This window comes from Arachis ipaensis, chromosome B7, assembly GCF_059453495.1.
Source record: "Arachis ipaensis isolate K30076 ecotype BB chromosome B7, ASM5945349v1, whole genome shotgun sequence".
NCBI classification, from domain to species: domain Eukaryota; kingdom Viridiplantae; phylum Streptophyta; class Magnoliopsida; order Fabales; family Fabaceae; genus Arachis; species Arachis ipaensis.
In genome coordinates, this window is record NC_142442.1 from 23,841,381 (window position 1) to 23,863,438 (window position 22,058).

A 22,058-nucleotide genomic window follows, 5' to 3' on the forward strand; every position below is an offset into this window, starting at 1 on the left:
GTCTATTGAGTGGTACGTTAGGGTTCACATTTTCTGCGTGCTTGGTACAATGGTGTTTCCAGATAAGTCTATCACGTCTTTGAAGTCGAAGTTTTTGCCTCTACTTCAAGATTTTCATCGGATTTCAGAATACAGTTGGGGGGCAGCTAGTCTGGCACATCTATACAGATCGTTGTGTCGTGCATCACGGTATAACTGTAAAGAAATGGATAAGCCACTCATTTTGTTTTTTGTTTGGACGTAGGAGTGTATGCCGTTCATGGCCCCTATACCGCGCAGATGGTCAGTTCAAGCAGCGGAGCCCTACATACCATAGTAGGTAATTCTAGCAGATGGTCAGTTCAGTCCGTTGGGTGGGCTTGATTCGATCAACTTCTCTCGACTCATGAGAGAGACATCTCATCTATTTCCAGCGCCAGAGCAGCAAGGGCCTACTGGTAGTGAGCCGTCTGTTGGTCATTGTTCCACATCAGGTCATGCCACTCCGACATGGATCTATTGTCGGGTCATGTAGATCCTCCTCATCCTTTCGTACCGCCGCGCACCGAGTTGTTTGACTTGAATGAATACCCGCAGCCGAAAGATGGATTTTTGGGACATGACCTCCAGCACGAGTCTCATTTTGGGACATGGCCACAATTGCAGTATCGTTGCACGAGGTTAACAGTGTAAATAGAACCATCTTGCATTCCGCGAACCTCAAACATCTCGTTGCGCCTGTCGAACCGATTGACCACAATGCTTCCTGCACGTCGAAAACTTTCTTCTACTCTTTTGGTGGCAAATTCTGAATAAGTGAATCCATTGTAGACACGCTCATGAGCCTCGGCGCTCTTCCGAGTGAATAATTCGTTTAGCCGATAGAAAGTAGACCTAACAATGGCAGTCATAGAAAGGTTGCGTGCACCCTTCAAGACAGAATTTATGCGTTCGACCAAGTTTGTCGTCATATGTCTCCAACGATGACCCCCGTCGAATGCCAACACCGATCTCATCACACCATTGCGTGTATGCCTCACCCTGCTCTTGAAGCCTTTGGTAGTTTTTGTTGTACTCTTGTTCCGTCCTAGAATATCCTGTTAGACAAACCATTTAATCATAAGCAAATGCCACAAATCTACTGTGAATAGAACCATATCAGCGAAATCAAATACCTGTGTTAACCACAAGTTTATGCAAATACGGAGCCTTAAACCTCCTTAAGAAGTTGGACCCGATGTGCCTGATGCAGAACATGTGCCACGCTCTTGGTGGGGACCATGCACCGTTACTGCGAGTTATTGCTGCGTCGATGGAGTTATGGCGATCAGAAATAATGCTGACGCCATCGATGGTAACATTATATCTCCGCAAGTTGGTTAGGAAAAACTCCCACGCGTCTGCCGTCTCACCCTCGACTATTGCAAATGCAATAGGCACAATGTTTTGGTTCCCATCTTGTACAACGGCAACCAGAAGTGCACCTTTATATTTTCCATACAGGTGTGTGCCATCAACCTGCACCAGTGGCTTACAATGTCGGAATGCTACTATACATGGATAGAAGCTCCAAAAAACACGATGCAGAACTCTTACACCTTGAACCTCCTCACTCTCATGGTAAACGGGCAGCATCTATATTTAAACACGAGACCTTGGCATCTTTGCAGTCATTGCTTTCAACCATACCGGCAGAGTCTGGTAAGAAACTTTCCAATCACCAAAAATTTTTGCGACAGATTTCTGCTTTGCCAACCAAGCCTTGCGGTAACTAACAGTGTAGTTGAACCTGGATTGAACTTCTGTAATAATAGACTTCACCTTTATCGACGAGTCTGCTTCGACCAACAACCTAATGGCATCTATGCAATTGTGTCTGAGTCCAACTTGGCATGATCTTGTGAGATCGTGCCCATGGTGCACGTGTGTTTTCCATTGTATCTCCTGATCTCCCAACAAGCTTTCTTTCGAATCAAGCTAGCTCGGATAATCCAGTCGCACCCGGCACCATAACCCTTGCATTTCGCATAGAATGTCTGGGGCTCAGACTCATACATAGTGTAATCAACTCCTCTAGAGATAGTGTAGCTTTTGATTGCAGATATCACCGACTCTCTAGAGCCAAATTCTATTCCGACACTAAACTCACTATCTTCCGCCGCAACGTTGCCTTCACCTACGACATGCGCACCACCATCAGTCAGACAAGGCAAATAAAATGCACACTAGTGGTAACTTGAATTAATAATCATAACATACCCATATTCGCATACTCAGAAAATTCCGGGGCATGCATGGCTTCGAGATCCAGAGTCCGCATAAAAGATGGAACACCAAAGGGGTGCCGGCTTACAATCGAGTCCGCTTCATTCTGCACTGCCGGATTGCCTGCCAAGTCTCTGTCATCGTTTTCGTCATCGACTTCATAGTTGGCTTCGAATTCCTCTTCACTATCGTTGTTATCTTCTTTCCATTCTAGGTCCCTGCACTCATCAATATTGACCTCCTCGCCGACCGCATCCAGGCTCGAATGCTGTTCGAACTCAAAGTACGACTCTATCATCGGCACGTGAAATCGAGTTTGTTGATAAATACAGAACATCTGCTGCATACTGGCGTCGTCCGTGATGGGCATTATTTGAAACTGTATCAGCCCACTAAATACTTGTACAATATTCCTGTATAAAATGTTGCTCACCCTTTTCGAAATGTGATTTCGTATGTTATCACAAAGACCATTTTGCAACTCCACAAAATTCATGGTGCACGGAATAGCAAATGACAATGGACATTCACAAACAAAAGTTACTCCTTCGTGAGTGTTTGGTATAATATCACCGTTATAATACACTCGCAAATTTGCAATACCTTCCATAAGTTCAACCCCACCTAACTCGATTTTTTTTGCGCAAATAACTGCCAAAAAAATTCAAAACTGTTACATATATGCAAGAAAGAAGAATAGGAGGAGTAGAAGTGGAATGAAGCACTTTGAATGAATCCTGCTTCGTATTTATAGGCTGGATTCTTGCTTAAAATATTTTTTTAACAAACGCAGCCTGCGTTTTAGACTTTCCGAAAAAATGTCTGACGCACAAAAAATGCAACCTGCATTTTATTTGTTAAAAAAAAGGCTGCCAAACTAATAAAAACGCAAGCTGCGTTTTATTATTTCAAAAAAAATAAAATAAAATAAAGCCCTCACTAAACGCAGGTTGCGTTTGGGCTCAACCAAAATTAAAAAGAAAAAATTGAAAACATTCAAAACAATAAAACGCAGCCTGCGTTTATTTAAATTGCTGAATAAAAAAAAAAAGAAAAAAGAAACAAGAATAAAACGTAGCTTGTGTTTTTTTCTAATACCATACCAGTGAAATTTTTTTGCATCTCTCTATTTCATTGCATTACCCCAATATCTTTTTCATAACAGAAAAAATGAGCCTCCTCATATTCATGTGGTTAAGTAACTCCATTTTAAGATTTTCTTGTCTTTCCTTTTCCTTTTCAATCTAACTGATCATTATTTACGGATTATATTAGAAACAAATACGTGTGGACTTGGTCGTCCACTCACCACAATTGGTCATAATATATTCCACTAATTATCGTATATATTTAGCATTTCATTAGCTAATAATTGAATATCCAGTATAATTAAGTAATGTTTTTATTTTTGCTAATCCTTATTTTTTAAATTTTAAAATTTAAAATTAAAAATAATTAATTAATAATTTTATTTATGATTTTAGTTTTATTTTTTTATTCTATTATTCACATGGTTTATTATGCTTATTGTTTCTTTATACTTTTCTTTTATTTTAGGATAGACAGGCTCTAATTAATATACTTTTTGTTTGATATTAACTAGGATTTAACTAATAAAATTATAAAAACATTGCATATATATATATATATATATATATATATATATAGCTGCCATCTGTGATGGCTAGCTGCAATCTGTGGCTAACGTAACTATGGGAGTTTGACCTGTGATGATACGACATGTGTTAGGTTGACTGGTGAGTTGGACTACATGACTCCAGGGTTGTAGAACAATAACTTTCTGAATGAGGACGGTAATTATAAATGTCAGGGGTTCGTGCTTAACTTTGCTATTTAGTTAAACTTGCACAAAATTAAAATAAAAGAAGGGATTTTTTAAATAAATAATTTAATTATTTTAATTACTATATTTTATTCTTTTTGAATACTAATTTAAATAGATTGGTTTCTAAGAAAATAATGTGCTGATTTTAAATGGGTAATTTTAAATTACATGATGCGCACAGTCGTCCATTAATAAGTGAGTTAAAACCACCTATATCTCCCCTATTATTTTGAAACTGCCCATCTTCCCTATTATTTAAAACCGCTTATCTTCTCTATTATTTGAAACATTTCATTTTTAAGAGTTTGGTCCAATTTAAATTATTAATATTTTTTTAGTAGGGTTAAGTACGATTTTGGTCTCTAAGGTATAGGATGAAAATTTTTTTAATCCCCAACTTTTTTAAAATATAAAATCGTCCCTAAGGTTTAACTTAATTTTAAAATCATCCTTTTTACCAAACTTTAATTTTTATTACTAAATTATCCGTATCTAAAAAAATTATAAAATGAAAAAAAAAAGAAAAAAACGGATGAAAAGGGAAAAGGGAAAGAGGAAGGGAATCATGTAGGGGGGGAGGGAAGAAGAAGGGGGAAGGAAAGGTGGGGAGAAAGGAAGCTTCATCATTCTGCTCATCCTTCTCTCGTCGGTCGTCGCTGCTCATCGCCGCTCATCACCATGCCTTGCCGCCGTCAAAGAGCTCGTGGAGAGAGAGAGAGAGAGAGAGAGAGGGGGGAGACGCACGGCCAGGGAGAGGAAGACGGGTGCCTTGTCACCGTCGCGCTCCGCCATTGCTGCCGATGCTTCTGGTCCTCGACGCCACTTCTGGTCCTCACCGCTGCTCTTTGTCGTTCCTACTCCCTAGGGTCCCAATTCCGCTTCTAATTCGTTTTGCTTCTGCTTCTAATTATGATTTTATTGTTCATTATTTCTTCTGCTTATAATTTCTTTTGCTTCTGATTTGATCTTCGATCTCGTTGTGTTCTGATTTCTTTGATCTGCTGCAATGCGCAGTACCACATTTCTCTGAACTTTGTATTTCTGATTCTATTTTTTATGTTTATTACATTGGTTGTGCTTCTGATTCTATTATTTTTGTTGCTGGTGCTATGATGAAGAAGAAGAAAAGGAAGCAAATATGCTTCTGATTCTATTTTTTGATTCTGTATCTTATTTTATTAATATATTATTCTACTAATTTTGCTTCTATTTTTGATGTTTTTGATGCTTTTGATTCTACTTCTGTTGCTTCTACTTTTGTTTTCAATTCTACTTCTGCTTATGCTTCTGTTGCTTCTGCTTCTATTTTTTGCTTATTATTGTTGCTGTAGAAGAAAAAAAAGAGATGGCTTCATTGTTTTTGCTTTTGATTCATTGTTGTTGCTGAGTATATTTTGGTGAAGAAGGAGTCGGGTATAATTGTCCAAAGGACGATTTAAAATCAACTCGAACCATAGGGACGATTTTGTATGCAAAAAAAAGTTGGGGACGAAAAAAATTTTCGATCTATACGTTAGGGACTAAAATCGTACTTACCTTTTTTGTTATTTTCAAAGATTATATTTTTATATTTATATTTACAAATACACATATCTCGTTTACACTGTAAACAGAATACATTCATAATTATCTCATTTACATTGTAAACGAGATAAATTAATGTGATGTAAATTGGTAAATACGGTACAAATTACATATTTTGGTAATAATTAAATTATTTATTTAAAATATCCCAATAAAGGAAATTACTTGTGGAAATTAAATTAAGCAAAGAAGTAGTGATGAAAGAAAAAAAACTTGATGAAAAAAAGTAAATTTTGAAGAAAATAAAAATAAGAAATATCATGAATGAAACTTAAGCGATAGACACAGCCCTAAATGCTGGCTTCCATGGAAGAAAACATAAAGTTCCGACTGTCAATGGCGTAGGCGACTGGCTTGTTCCGATCAAAATTTTTAGCTGTGGCGAAGGGAGGACCTTGTGGCGACAATATGAGTTGGTTTTGTCAAGGTAGGTGATCTTCACTTTCCACATGAGCGGTTTTGATTGCTGTAAGAAGCCATAGTCATGGGGTTAGTAACATGTTAGACTCTCAATTTGCAGGGATCAGGAATTTATTTTGTAAATGGAAAGTGATCTGGAAGGGGACTTCGATTTTTTAGGCCATTGGATGAATGAGTGGAGCTCGGACTTCGAGGATGAGGAGTAGGAGATGCATGGGCTCAATGTATGGCATCGGAGGAAAGGGACACTAATATGTGTGATGAAAGAAGAAATCCTATTCCACGGTAAAAGATGCAAAATTATCCGTGCTTAATTTGCTAAACCTTCCTTAAGGAAACTAACCATGAAGCCACGTGTCAGCATCCCATTGGATGCTCATTTTATAGCCACTGCTAGCCACGACTACTGTGGCCACCAGAGACGCAGCTATACACACACACACATATATATATCAAAAATTTTTAGGCTTCAATTGAGTGGTCAGCTTGTTGCACCTTTTCTGTCTCTTTCTTTCTACTCAAGCATGAAAAAGGGACCTCTAGGAGTGATTCATTAGGTTCTTCCTTCAGATTCGGGTCCTTAGGTTCAACCTTCTTGCAATCCTCTTGATCACTTGAATTATGCATGGTCTTGAAAATATGAAAGATTTGATGCTCATCATGCACTATCAACATTAATTCACCCTTTTCAACATCAATAAGGGCTCTTCCAATAGCTAGTAAAGGTCCCCCTAGAATGATGAAGGCATGTTTATCTTCCTCAATGTCAAGAATGACAAAATCCACTGGGAGAAAGAATTTTTTCACTTTGATCATGACATTTTCAACCACTCCATATGCAAGCTTCATTGATTTGTCTGCAAGTTGTAGAGCTATATTCGTGGGCTTCAACTCTTGAATTTGTAACCTCTTCATCACAGAAAGGCATTAGATTAATACTTGTCCCTAAATCACATAAAGCTCTATCAAAGGTAGTATTGCCAATAGTTCAAGGAATTTGAAAACTCTCTGGATCTTTCTTCTTTGTTAGCAAGGTCCTTTGAATAATTGCACTACACTCCTTGGTCATCACCACTGTTTGGCCTCCCTTTAAGAATTTCTTCTTGGGCAACAAATCCTTCATAAATGTAGTATATAAGGGCATTTGTTCAAGAGCTTCTATGAATGGAATGTTCATGTGCAAAGTCTTGAATATCTCCAAGGATTTGGAATATTGCTTTTCCTTGTTTTCTCTTTGGAGCCTTTGAGGATATGGAACTCTTAGCTTGTATTCACGCACTGGAATTCTCTCTTTTGGTGGAACTTCTGTAGTTGGAATTGATTGCTTGAGGGTGGGTTGCACGTGCTCCTCTTGATGAATGTCCTCTATTGCCTCCTTTCTTGCCTTGACAGTGTACTCCTCCTTCTTGGTTTCTTCTTTTTTTTTCTTCTCCTACTACCTTTTTACTTTTCGAGTAAATAGCCTTGAACTCCTCCCGTGGGTTTGGAATTGTATCACTGGGAAGTGTTTGGATGGGTTTGGCTAGTTGTTGAGCAAGTTGGCTTATTTTTACCTCCAGATTTTTCAATGAAGCTCCTTGATTCTTGAAGTTGGTTTCTATTCTTTCCATGAATTTTTCTAAGGCTAATTCAAGGTTAGAAAGTCTCTGAGAGTTTTGTTGTGTTGGTTGTGAGGGAGGTGGTGGTTGGTGAAAGTGGTTCACAGGAGGGTTATTTGAGTTGTGGTGATGGTTATTAAAATTGTTCTACTGGGGGTTATTGAATTGAGTAGGCTGGTAGGTGTTGCTGAACTGGTTAGGCCTCTGGTTTTGATTTTCCCACCCAAAATTTGGGTGGTTTCTCCATCCGGAGTTATAGGTTTTAGAGAAAGGATCATTGTGAGACTTATCTAGGTAATTGACTTGCTCCATGGACACGTATCCATAATCCATGCCTTCACCTTGAGATAATCCATTACTTGCACCATAGGAATTCTCTTGGGAGCTTACTGTCGAGACTTGTATTCCTCCTAGGTGTTGAGTAATTGCATTTATTTGCTAAGAGAGGACTTTATTCTGAGCCAAAAGGGTATCCAAAGCATCTAACTCCAAGACTCCTTTCCTTGATGATCTTTCAGAAGAGTAGAGGTATTGATTATTGGTCACCATCTCAATCAATTATTGTGCTTCCTCAATAGTTTTCTTCATATGCAAAAATCCTTTAGCCGAGTTATCCAATAAAACCTGTAAGGCGGGGTAATCCCTCATAAAAAATCTGAAGCTGGACCCAGTTAGAGAACTTGTCTTGAGGGCACTTTCTGAGCATCTCATTGTACCTCTCCCAAGCTTCATAAAGTTACTTTCCTTCATGCTGTCTGAAGGTTTGAACGTCGGTTCTGAGCTTAGTCAACCTTTGAGGTGGGAAGAACTTGTTTAGGAACTTGGTGACCAAGACCTCCCGTGTGGCTATGCTATCCTTGCGCTGATTATCTAGCCACTGCTTATCCCGGTCTCTCACAGCAAAAAGAGAGAGAAATAGTCGGTAAACTTTAGTTGTGACGTCATTTGTTTTGACTGTGTTATAAATTTGTAGGAAATTAGATATAGACAGATTCAGATCATCCTGCGAGCTCCCACTAAACTGACAATTTTGCTGAACGAATGTAACAAGTTGTGGCTTTAGTTCAAAATTGTTGGCATTCACAGTAGGTGTCACAATGCTACTTCCACAACTCCCTAGATTCGGATTGGTGTAAGATCTGAGAGTTCTCCTGAGTAGAGGGACGTTGACAGTATTTTTATCTGCCATGTCTTGATCAAACTCTTTTTCAATTACTTCTTTAATCCTTTGATTTCTAGCTTGTCTTTTTTGTTGTCAGAGTTATTTCGATCTCAGAATCGTATTGAAGTTGCTCCCTGTCCTTGTTATTCTGCATAGACAAAAACAACAAGAAAATCAAATTGGAACTCCCTTCACTATGTGAAGAGAATTCTCAGGAGAAATAAATCGAACAGTAAATAAATATATATACTTTTTTTTCCAAAAATAAAAAAAAAATAAAGAAAAAAATAAAAATAATAATAAAAGAAAATGAAAAAAACTAAATCTGAATCCTAACCTTTAAAAAGATTTGAAAAGGGTTTTCAAAGTTCAAAATTTAAAAATTAAAACACCAAACTTGATTTCTTAAATTAATTATACACTTTAAATAACTAACTAACTTACTTATAAATTTAAATTAAAAAAAACATCAAACTTAAATTCTAATTATATCTTAACAAAAATTAAATTTAAAATTTAAAATTTTAAAAAATATATTTTTTTAAAAAAATACCAACTTAAATTCAAATTTTATCTTAAAAATTTAAAATTTAAATTTTTGACTTAACCGAAAAAAGCAAATTTTTTTTAAAAACAAAACTTTTTTTTTTAAATAAAAAATGAAATAAAAGAACTTACGTAAGGAAAATAAAAAAGAAGCGAAAAGAGAAAGAAAAAAATTAAAATAAAATAATAATAATAATAATAATAATAATAATAATAATAAATGAAAATAAAATAAAATAACAAAAATTAAAAGAAAAATAAGAAAACGAAAGTTTTTTTTTAAGAAAAATAAAATTGAAATTAAAAATTAAAAAAAAAACACAGGGAACGTAAAGAAAAATAAAAAATCTAAATAAACTTAAAAAAATATCTAATCTAGATAATCAAACAACTGATAATTGTCAATCTCAATTAATTCTCGGCAACGGCGCCAAAAACTTGATGGCGGATTTTACAAAACCACAAAATACCGGCAAGTGAACCGGGTCGTATCAAGTAATAAACTCAGATGAGTGAGTATCAATCTCACGAGGATTAACGGATTAAGCAAGTAATAGTTAATTGATTATTCTAGTCAGACAATCAAAATTTGGGTTTTGAAAACTCTGAAACATAAACAGCAATGAAATAAAGGCAAGGCAATGAGTAACGTAAAGATAATATGATTGAAAGATTTAAGGCTTTGAAGATGTTAAAACTTCCGGATTTATATTTTTCACTTTTCACCTTAATCATACATAGATACTTTTATGGCAAATCATTGGTAATTAAATTCCAATTTTTTGGTGATTTAATTTCTCTTTAACCTAATTAATCGCTAATCCCTTAGTCAATTATTTAAGAAAATAGTTGAAGAATGCCCGCTGATTTATAAAACCACACAATTCATAATAAGAATCTCCACTAGTTGATTTTATGTCACTTATCAATCCAGTTTCAAAACTTAAGAATTATGAGAATCAATTTTCAAGGTTCATTCAATTAATCAACTTTTTCAAGAAGTTAAAAGAAATCAAATCAGAGAAGAATTGTTTCCCAACATATTCAAATCCTTTAAGATGAAGAACAAAAACTTTTTCTTAAGAAGTAATTAATTGCATAAATTAAAGATAGAAAAGCTAATGTATTAAACCTCCTAACCTTAACTGAGGAAAATTAGAAACTCGTGTTCTTCAGAGAATCCTTAAGAAATTAAAATTGTAAATTTTAGAAGAGAGAATGAGAGAGGCGAGAGAGATTCCTTCTCTGTGAGTGATCTCACTTATTTATACTAAAATTTCTACTAATTCAAATTCTAAAACTAATCTTATCTTAACCAGAGTAGTTAAGATAACTTCCTAATTTAAATTTAAAAAAACTAAATAATATATTTTTCTAATAAAAAATAAATAATATAAATTAAATACATGAGACTGCATTGCTGAGGACATGGGGACCACCCTGGGTGTAGAAACCGGCACCAAACTTGAAGTTGTGGCATTTGGCGCCAAGGTTGCTTCGTGGACTGATTCTAAATGCCAATGTCACGGCGTTTAGTGCCATGATACCAGAGAGAAAGTATGACTCATTATATATCGTTGAAAAGATCTAAAAGTTGTCTTTCTAATTCCACTAAAAGTGTATCATTTGGAGCTCTGTAGCTCATGTTATGCGCGTTAGAGTGTGAAGAGGTCAGGTTGCCAGTATCCACGAATTCTCTTTGTACTTGTCTTCAATTTTTTGTTCATCCTTATGCTTTTGCTTCTCTTTTCCTAAAATTTCTCTACAAGAATCATGAAACCAAGAAAATTAAAATATTAATAGAATAGTCTTAAAAATCATATAATACCAAGCAAAAGTCATGAATTTTCTATGAAAAATGCCCAAGAAAAGTGCTTAAGATGCTCATGCACTATTAAGTAGCTTCTTGAAGGTAATGAGGCACAAGGAGATGAAAGTGGTTATCACAAACGGTGATGAATCCATGCGAGAGGCCATTAGAAGTGAATTTTCGAACGCGACACATAGGCTATGCACTTGGCATCTTGTTCAAAATGCTGTTGTGAATATCAAGGACAAAGATTTTTGTGCTGTATTTAAGACTATTGTGTATGGTCACTTTGATGTGGAAGAGTTTGACAATTATTGAGTGGACATGGTCATATCATTCGGTCTAGAGGAGAACGATTGGATTGCAAAGACATACAAAAAGAGAGAGATGTGGACAAATGCTTACTTGGGTAGGAAGTTTTGTGCTGGCATTCAAACTACTTCTCGGTGCTAGGTATTAGTTCATCACTAAAGAAATTTATCAAGTCTAGCAATTACTTACTTGAGTTGGTTGAGTACCTGGATCGAGTAGTTATGGATTACCAGAGTAACGAATTCATTGCAGATTACAAGACTCTTTACTCAAATCCGGTGAGGGAAAGCAACACTTTGTGTCCCTATTGTTACAGAAATCATATAAATGAGTATGTGGAAACTACATCGGCGGCCGAGCATTATCCGCCAAGATATTAAGAACAAGTTACTACTGGTCAATCATGAAGAGAGATTGCATAGCCAACGTCAAAGCATGCGACAATTGTCAAAAACACGCCACGATCTCAACAACACCAGCCGAAAAGCTGCATACTCTAGAAGTAAGCTGGCCTTTCAATAGATGGGGGCTGGACATTCTCGGACCATTCCCGAAAGTGTCAAGGCAAGTAAAATTTCTTTTGGTATCAATATACTACTTTTCGAAATGGATAGAAGCTCAACCTCTCGCACGAATAAAGCCGAAAAGGTGAGATCTTTCCTTTGGAAAAACATTATATGCCGCTATGGTATACCAAGAGAAATAATTTCTGATAACGGTAGACAATTTACAAACCATAACCTCACTATTTTCTTACAAAACTTTAACATAAAGCATCATTTTAGTTCAGTAGAACATCCACAAACGAATGGGCAGGTGGAATCAGCTAACCAAGTCATTTTGCAGGCCTTAAAAAAGAAGTTGGACGATGTCAAAGGCGAATGGGCTGGCCTTATTCCTGAAATCCTATGGGGCTACAATACAACAATTCACTCAGCAACAGGAAAAACCCCTTTCAAGCTAGTATACGGGGCAGAAGCTCTTATACCAGTAGAGATCGAAATGCCAACTCTGAGAGCCGAATTATATAATCAAAACAGAAATAACGATGAAAGATCAACTAACCTAGATCTTATTGACGAAGAAAGAGAGATGGCAGCAATAAGACAACAAGCAATGAAACAACTCATACAAAAACGACACGACAAAAAGGTAATCCCCCGAGCATTTGAACCGGGAGAGCTTATCCTCAGAAAAACAGAGGAAGCAAGAAAGCCTCAAGCTCATGGGAAATTAGCGACAAACTGGGAAGGCACATTCCGAATCAATAGAGTTCTCGGCAAGGGAGCATACCAACTAGAGACACTATTAGGGAATCTAGTACCAGGAAACTGGAATGTATCCTCCTTGAGGAAATACCAATCATGATGTATATCAAAGCGGATGAAGGTACTCATTTTCCCATTTGAGGTTTTATCCCATAAAAGCAGGGTTTTACTCAAAGGGTTTTAATGAGGCCGGACGCCATATCCTATTATGCAAATAACATAACTATTTCAATCGATTTTTTTGCATAAAAAAAACAACAAACACAATACTACGATAACACTATTATCAATTCAAAATATATAACCAGAATCTAAATTGAGCGTCATACTCGGAACAAGTTATAACAAACAAAACCGAGCTTTAGACTCGACAAAAGTCAAAACAAACAAATGCCAGAAAACTCGACAACATCCAAAATACATCAAAAAGTCAAATTTACAAACCAATACAAAACAACTAATACTTTTCATTCTATCTTATCCCCAATGCTTGAACCATCACTCTACTTGTCAGCCTCATCATCAATCAACTCCCCATTTCACGATGATTTTGGTAGCATCCAGCTTGCCAACGTCAACCTTAGGAAACAAGACTCGAACTTGGGCAGCAGCTCGGTCAAAACCCTGGGCAAATGCCTCATACACCTCATTCTCAAGCTCCTTTACCCGAGCTACAAGCTGACCATTCTCAGACTTCAAGGTTTTAGACTCCTCGGCGGCTGATGCCGGCAATCGCTTTTCCCCAGCTAGCTCGGTCTCTAGAAGATGAAAGCTCGATGATCATCTTCTCTTTCTTCTGTACAGCAGAAGACAACTCAGCAACACTAACAGACTCTTTTGCCTCCAATTCAACAGCAAGCTCCTGAACCCGCCCAATAGCAACAATCTGAGCACCAATCACCTACGACAAAACCCAACCATCAGAAACAACTTAAAAGAGTTAAGATAAACAAATGTGAAAAATAAGGATACCTAAAGGAAACGGCTAATTCCAGCTCAGCCAATCTCGTTAATCATTTTCGAATCCTCAGGGAAGCGACAAAATTCATCAGCCAGCGTCGCAAAGGGAAAGAACCTTGACCACAGAGACCTCATGTTGTCATCATCACGATACAAGTGAAGCCTTTTCTGAGACTCATAAGCGGATTCAACAATTGGTAGAATAGGCGAGTCCCCCTCCTTACTTTCAACATCCTTCTCACGATTCCTCACCCTTTTTCTTTTTGGACGAGGGTTAGCCTCGGGCTGCACAACAACAGTTCCACCCTCCTTGTTCACACTAGTCGTCGACCCCTTCTTCTCACTTTTCTTCCTTTGGCTAAAGAAGGACTTCAGCCCAGCAGTAGTAATGGTCGGAGCTTTCTCGGCTACAAAAGAATTACAAGAAAATAAGTATCAGCAAACACTATATCACCGCACCAAGAATCATTTCAAAATAAGTTACCTAAATAATCCAACACGGCCTCCTTATCCGAATCCCACTTTAACAACTTCGTAACAGATAACAGTCCTGTTGACTCTAACATCTCTAACAAAAGCTCCAAAACGATATTATCATCCATTACCCTATCATCAACATCAAGAACCTGGACAGGCTCAAGTGACCAAGAAATAGGAAACCTCTCCTCCAAAAACTCATTCAAGTAAACGGAAAACTCATCATCAACACTCCTCACTTTCACAAACATATTCTTAAAATCCTTATACGAAGACTTATGCAGAGAAAAGATAGAGCGACGAGGATGGCTGCTAAAGTTTACCCATAAACCACGTCTAACACCCTTGGTCTAGAACAAGGAGAAGAAAACCCTAAGAGACGGAGGATATTCCAAGATATCCATCAAATTCTCAAATGCACGAACAAAACCCCATGAATTGGGATGTAATTGAGACGGGGCGCAGTTCAGCCAAAACAAAACCCCACATTCAAAATCAGTAAAAGGGAGCCGAACACCAAGATCAGTCAACAAACAAGAGTAAAGGTAAAAATATGACCACCCATCAACCTTTTCGCATACACGATCGTTACCTCCACAAGGCAAAATCTCTATATTTATACCATGACCTTCCCTTACCTACACATTGGACCCCAACACCTTCACAGACTCAACATCACTAAACTGGAAGACGCAACATTTTACCTGCTCACTAACCCAGTTACAGGGATCACTCTCTATAACAACAACCTTGACTTTTTCCATGACTTTGAAAACAACAAGAAAGAAAAACAAAACAGAAGAAAAGAAAAGGGACTAGAATCCTTCAAAACCTACCTTTACCACTCATTCTCCTCTGAAGACAGAAAACACAAAGTATAGGATCAAACCAACAAAATAAATTTGGGAACTCACTTAAGACAGAAGTAGGTAATAAAACCAAAGGAAAGTGAAACGGTTCTTCACCTTTTAATAACCGTTCCAATCCCAACCATTCATTCCTTAAAACAACATCCAAGGGTTAGGACGCCACCGAAAATTGAGCCACGTTTCACATCAATCATTTCAACCAGCGCGGGAAATGAAGTGGTAATTAAATGCGTAAATCTTTCTTTCCCAAGAAAATCAAGGCAAGCTCGGGAGAAAGGAACATCCGCAAGGAAATATCTACAGCCGAGGTACACGGAAGAACTAAAAGCTCGCCTTTGTTTTCTTACAAACAACATGGCAAGTTTGGGGGCTATGATACGTAATGTATACTTCGGCAACCATAACAAACGAATATCTCAGCACAAAACAGAATTAAATAATAACAACCCACAGAATCCGGACGAGCTATATAAAGCTCGGAACCACAACTAACGAGTCAAACGCTATCCTTATGGATAACTTCGGCAAAGACGGAGAATTCCGAAACTAACTCCAACCAAACAATCTCAAACGCCTATATAAACAGATAGATAACCTCGGAGTAGGACAGGTCACATAACTCACTCTGATTTATTATTATCACTTTTCTTACTTCATATTCTTACTTGAGCGTCAGAGTGCTTTTTGCAGGTGCTCCCGTCGCGGTGTTCCGAGCCTAGCCATCGTATAACTCTTCCATCTGAGCTCGGTCGACAGCAGAGGAAGTCGTCGTACCTCGGACTCATACGCATGGAACACATACAAAATCAAATAAAAAAATATTATTTGTACGTTAAAATCTATTACTATGTATTTATATATAAATACTATTTATTTTTTTAAAATTAGAAGTGAGACTCAAACTCGAACCTTTAGATAAAGATTATGAGACTATACCATTTGAATTATAGTTCGTTGGCAATACATGTATAATTTAACTAATTTTTAATGTGTACTTTGTATGCCAATATGTATTCTATTTTAGTAGTTAATTTTTAGTAACTGATTTTGATATATACAGTTAATCAAACAATATATACTTCCAACTCTCAAAAAAATAAACAAAACAAAATACTTCTTATCAATATAAAGAAAAAATAGAAAAGTCTTACAAAAAAATTTTCTAACCAAAAACGAGACCAAATCAATTAGTATTTAAAATATAAAAGTAGATAAATATAGCTCTAAAATTTTATAAGCTACATTATAAAATGATACATCTCAAAATTCAAAATTATGCTCAATTTATAGAACTAATAAAAAAGATGTTGTTGGAACCGCTTAAAATTCACGAAATCATCTATAAGAGGGAAAAAGAAAAACCAAATCACTACACTTGAAACTAAACTTCCAAAAAAAAATCCAAAATAATACTTATTCCCAAGCTTATAGCTAAAGAATAATTACATCTCAAATTTATTTAAAATAACTAAAATAGCCAAGTACCTAGCTAACTTTATTGTTACAGATTTTAGAATGAGAAGCTACCTGCAGTATCCTAGCCTCCCAACAAACATATTGGAAGTATACCACTACAAAAACAATAGCAATCATGCAAGTATCAACCAAACAAAAAGAGCCTGCAAACGTGATAATATAAAGGGTGAATCAGTAAATCTCAGTGAAAGCAGATAAACAAAGTGGACAAAAAGGAGAAACATGTGACATGAAACGATTTTTGAAAAAAATAAAAATAAAAAGTAAGATAGTTTGATTATTATATATAATCAGTAATAGTAAACATTAGTAGTGATCACAAAGTGTCAACTCTATGCTTTCTTAGAAAATATAAGAGAATTAATTTGTATAGCTTAGTCGTATATTAAGAACACCAATTTCTTATTAAGTCTAATACTTTTCCAAAATCATTTTTCTTCAAATAGATGGCGATTTTGTTCACTAAATACGAGTACCATGTATAAAAACTTTAAACCACTTTCTGGGTGTAAGTAAAATATATAGTCAGGATTCTCATGGCTTTGACGAGGGATAATCATCTATTCTCTTAGCTTTGACAAGCTGTAATCATCTAAAATGAATTTCACTCACTATAATATAGATAAATGCATCCTTCTAAAGTAATATTTGCTTTTTAAAAAAGATGAAACATGTTTACACTTTCGACTCAGTTACATGCATTTTCAAATCTTTTTCCCTGTGAAATCCAAAGAAAACAAAGCAAACTATTACAATAACTTGCAGCAGTCAGCGTTTATGTGACTTATTTTTTGATAAAGCTAAGTTAGTGATCTCAGCCGAGAGGTACTAGTTAGCCAAGCTGATCTGGGAGCTAAGAGTTTGTTGTAAGCACTGAAAATAGAAAGCTTGCCGTTAGAGTTGGTTGTAAAATCCGTTATTATGATAGGTTGATTAGATAGTATATATAGGAAGCTTAGTGCATTGTACATATTGTGATTTGTCAAATTCAGAAAATGAGAAATCAGTTTTATTTCTCAACCATTTTATCTCTACGTTCTCTTTCTTCACACTGAAACTTCTTCTATCTTCATCCTCTAGAACTCAGTTTCTTAAACATGATGCACAAATAATATATATTTTTTAAGTCCTTAACAATAGAAATTATAAGTGTAAACTGTAAAATAAATTCAAGACTAATCACTGATATTTGACAAAATCAATTCTCTTAAAAAAGAAAAAAATTGTATATCACGAGCTTGGATAGCCTTACCTTCTCTTTTGGCAACTTATTCATGGTCAGAAAAATGCAAAAAACGAGCCGTCCAACGTGCCCCTGAGGCGGCTTTCAACTTCCGACGTTGAATACTCGATGTACTCATCAGCATGATCAAGAAGAATATCGCGAAACTTGTTGATGAAATTTCCATATGCTGGGACTAAGACCAAGCGCACCGATTCTATTATATCTTCCCGTAGCTTCTGATCATCGAGTGACGAATGACGCTGTTCAACCAACGTTTTTGGAAATTGCTCGTTGAACGACCGGAGCTTCTCTTTCATTGACTCTGCCGTCACATTATCGCTGTCCAACTTCAAGAAGCCCAACACGTTATCCCATGAGATTCTTTGATAGTCCTTGATGTACTGATCGATTTTGGCACTTTGTTCTTCTAGCCAAGTACCCCCCAAAATGGTGTTCAATTGAGTACCACAGACTTTCTTTACTATGTAATTAACATTATCGATTAAGTAAATACTGCCCACGGAAGCATTCTTAAATTTTTTTGTGAAGGCTTCCAAATTGGTCTCTAGCAGCTCGATCATCCAAGCAATGTGAGTAGAAAGCGAAGACACTCCTTCCATGACATCAACCATGGGGTAATCATGGAGGATTAATTCAAGGGTGTCTCTTTCCCTGAAGGCATCACTGAGGCGGAACATTACTCGGATAGTAGTGCTATGAATTTTGTCCCTAATATAGTACCCACTTCCATCTGCGTGAGCCAATTCCTCCAACTCCGTGAAAAAGTAATCCTTAATTACTCTACACAGTCTTTCTTTAACGCGCGCTGCTTCAATCCAGAGTGAAGAGCCGAAGTGAGAATTAGAAAACAGTGACTCAAAGGCTGGAATACTTAGGTTTAGTGTTCTGAACACTTGGAAAATGGAGTGCGAATAGCTCATCTGTTCAAAATTCCTCCTATTTGCAATATGATCCGTGAAATTCAGTAAATCTTGTGCCAATTCCGAGCAAACCTGCATGAAACACTTATCCGAGATTTCAGAGTGGGAGCCAAAGATTCGCTGGCAGAGTCTCCGTTCATAAGGAAATAGCATCCTCAATGCTATGGTGGAAAGTTTAATCCACCTCTGGATCCTGTGCCTTTCGCTTCCATCGTGGATGTCATTCCATGTTTGTTGCACATTCAACTGTAACTCCACCTGGCATATCTCCAAGAACCGTTTCCGACTTCTGCTGTATTCATCCACCACCAAATTCTTAATGTGCTCTTCAAACTGGGGCGAATTCTTCATCAAGCGATTCAGCTCATCAAGTACCTGTGGCGAAATCCTATCCACTAGGAAGTTGGGGTCATTCACCAATACCTCTGGAACCTCTTCACTTCTATCCGTGATGTAATCCTTCAAGGGGCGCTGTAACTCCCTTGCAACTTCCCTATCCATCCCATTAAGCGGGCGTAGAGCATGCCTGAACACGTCTAAGAGATCATCACGCCGAACTGGTGGTTGAGGCGCCAAAAGAGGAACAGTATCGGTATCGGTATTATTGGATTGTTGTGGACTCATTAGAGCGCCGGTATCATCAACATGAGAAGTTTCAGCATCGGGTGAAGCTGGTAGAGGCGTTCGAATGGGGAGGCGACCGCGTTCTCCTGATAGTTCATCTAGAAATGAAGAAAGAATGATGAGTGGATAACTGAAGCATGCTCCAGGGAAAACCAACCACCATTTTATCTCCATGAGTCGGATAAGTAGAACTCCAAGAAAAAAGTATACGATTTCTCCCAAAAAACCGAGTCGAGTCTGTATTGCTAGACTTAAAAACAGCACAGCAAATGCAGCATAGGATACCAGGCCATATACATCCGGTTCCTCCTCTTTTTCTTTATCAAGAAAGAAGGTGAGGATATATGTGACTATAATGGCGAAAAATACCAAATGTGCTTTAACCCAAGGATTGCTCCCCTCTAGCATTTTTTTTGCAATTAAAACTGCAATACAGATGAGGGCAATGCAAGCAACGGAGATGATGGAGAATTTAAGCAACAGATTCCATTCTTTAAGATGATGGTTGAAGAAGCTGACAGCAAAACAGATGAGTCCAACCGAAGCTGACAGGACACTACTCACTAACCACCATTCATGTGACCTATGCAGCATCCAATCTTTTAATTGGTCTGGCAAGGAAGAAGCAGTAGGCATGTTTTCGCGAAGCTAATAAGGCTTAGTTCATACACACACAGTAAGCAGGAAAGGGTAATTGTCTAGCCGAAAAGCTCTTCGCCTCTTCTTCCCTATTTTAAGTGACAAGGTTTCACTGCAAGTTGTAATCTTATTATTATTGTTGTTGAGAAAAAGATAAGCCAGCTTCTCCATCATTCACAGTTTCACCCCAAGTTTCGAAGAAGAAGCGCCCATTATGATTATCATTATTTTTTTTTTTTCATTTGGAAGAACCTGCTTCTTTTTTCACCTAGTATTAGCCGTACTTCTGCGACCCAAGAGAGAAATGTTATTTTATTTCTGTGCGTACCAACTACCACCTCCTTAGTATTTTAATGGCACTTTCGGCGTTCTAAATGAATGCATCCACATTCTTTTTGTTCGATTTCAACATAGTTTGGAAAGCAAAAAAGTAGTCGGAAAAGAAAGTCGTTGCCCATCAATTGTGTATGAAACAATGAAAGGGTTATCCCTCTGTTTCTTACCTTACCGCGTTTTGTTTGAAACAAATAAAAGGAGCAAATATAAAGAACTGCTGCATGTAGCATATGTCCAAAACGCAAAAGACCAAAAGTTTTCTCCCAAAAGACCAAAAGGAGCTAATATCTATTACTATATATTTATATATAAATACTATTAATTTTTTCTAAAATTAGAAATGAGACTTGATCAAACCTTTAGATAAGGATTAAAATACTATACTATTTAAATTATGGAGACCACTCACATAAAGACGCCTAAAACATCTTTTCTTAAAGATGTTTCTATGTTGTGTTTTAATTTATTTTTGTATAATTTATTTGGTGTTCCTCATCACATATTATTAAATTCCTCAAAAGATTTTCTTTCCAGAAACAATAAAAAACATTTAATTTAAACTAAAACAAAAAAAATAATAAATTAATTATTAGATTTTTTTTAAAAGATTATTTACATAAAAAAATATATCACATTCATCAATATATATATATATATATATATATATATATATATATAACAAGCTCTTAAAATTTTTATAAATAAAAAAATAATTAATTTATATTCGTACAATATATAAAATAATTACTATATTATTATTATATTATATATTAAGATTCACTAATTTAAATTTTTTTATTTTTAATATAAGCATTAGAAATAAATAAAATTTTTATAACTAAATGTAGTGTAATAAAATATATATAATATTAATTAGATCTTAAAAATTCTAAAAAAATAGTTTCTTTCGTTTTAGTAAAATAACTATTTATTAAAGTAGACAAATTAATTATTTTTTTCTCATATACAGTTTTTTTTAGGGTTGCACATGGATCGGATAATATCCGCATATCCGCGGTAATTATTCGCATCCGATCCAAATTTTGCGGATATTATCCGATCCGCAGAGCCATCGGATCGGATCGAATCGGATCCGCACTATGGTCGGATCGGATTGCGGATTTGGCAGTGATATCCGCGGATCCGATCCGCAAATCCGCATATCCGCACATCACATATAAATAGCATAGTTTAAGAAAATAAACCCTAATGTGATATGAATTTTAGTGTGTTATTTCTGAATTTTATGATATTTTGTTTTTAATTTTTTATGTTGTACTTCAACTTAGAATAATTAAACTTAAATCTTGTGTTATTATTTTATTTTTGTTATTCAAAAGAACTATTATTGATAATATTTTAGGAGTAAATAGGCTTAAACAGATAAAAAATGAATTTTTTGGATTTTTTTTGTAAAAATAGTCAAATAGAATCTTAAAATAGTTTTTTTTTTTAAATTATGCAGATATACCTGATATCCGATCCGATCCGATCCGCATACTTGCGGATCGGATCGGATCGGATCCGGCCTAAAAAAATGCGGATATCGTATCCGATCCGATCCGATGAGTGCAGTGCGGATCGGATAGAATTTTAGGCTATATCCGATCCGATCCGATCCGTGTGCAACCCTAGTACTTTTTTTAAGACATAAAAGTAATTAATTAGGACATTGGTTAAGATAATTAAAGTCACTATTTCATTACATTTTTAATTTAAAG

General features: G+C 36.2%; 3 protein-coding genes across 3 annotated transcripts; all 3 read right to left on the reverse strand.

The window, feature by feature from the left end:
* Positions 1-617: 617 nt before the first annotated feature.
* On the reverse strand, positions 618-1,614 carry LOC148550595 (uncharacterized). The gene is made up of 2 exons (XM_088494545.1): positions 1,155-1,614; positions 618-1,066 (listed from the first exon to the last, which is right to left on the reverse strand). The coding sequence occupies exons 1-2, from the start codon at positions 1,612-1,614 to the stop codon at positions 618-620; spliced, it is 909 nt and encodes a 302-aa protein (XP_088350671.1).
* A 6,814-nt stretch (positions 1,615-8,428) lies between these two features.
* Positions 8,429-8,881, reverse strand: LOC148550596 (uncharacterized). The gene has a single exon (XM_088494546.1). The coding sequence runs from the start codon at positions 8,879-8,881 to the stop codon at positions 8,429-8,431; it is 453 nt and encodes a 150-aa protein (XP_088350672.1).
* Positions 8,882-17,840: 8,959 nt separating this feature from the next.
* LOC107606911 (exocyst complex component EXO70B1-like) lies at positions 17,841-20,175 on the reverse strand. The gene has a single exon (XM_016308914.2). The coding sequence runs from the start codon at positions 19,996-19,998 to the stop codon at positions 17,851-17,853; it is 2,148 nt and encodes a 715-aa protein (XP_016164400.2). The 5' UTR covers positions 19,999-20,175; the 3' UTR covers positions 17,841-17,850.
* Between the last annotated feature and the right edge of the window lie 1,883 nt (positions 20,176-22,058).

What these genes read in the sequence shown, in the direction of transcription:
- LOC148550595 (XM_088494545.1), bottom strand. Translation starts at nt 1,614, where the DNA reads ATGCTGCCCGTTTACCATGAGAGTGAGGAGGTTCAAGGTGTAAGAGTT. An exon ending in TAAACTTGTGGTTAACACAG is followed by an intron (nt 1,067 to 1,154) that starts GTATTTGATTTC and finishes AGGATATTCTAG; the next exon opens with GACGGAACAAGAGTACAACA.
- LOC148550596 (XM_088494546.1), bottom strand. Translation starts at nt 8,881, where the DNA reads ATGGCAGATAAAAATACTGTCAACGTCCCTCTACTCAGGAGAACTCTC.
- LOC107606911 (XM_016308914.2), bottom strand. Translation starts at nt 19,998, where the DNA reads ATGCCTACTGCTTCTTCCTTGCCAGACCAATTAAAAGATTGGATGCTG.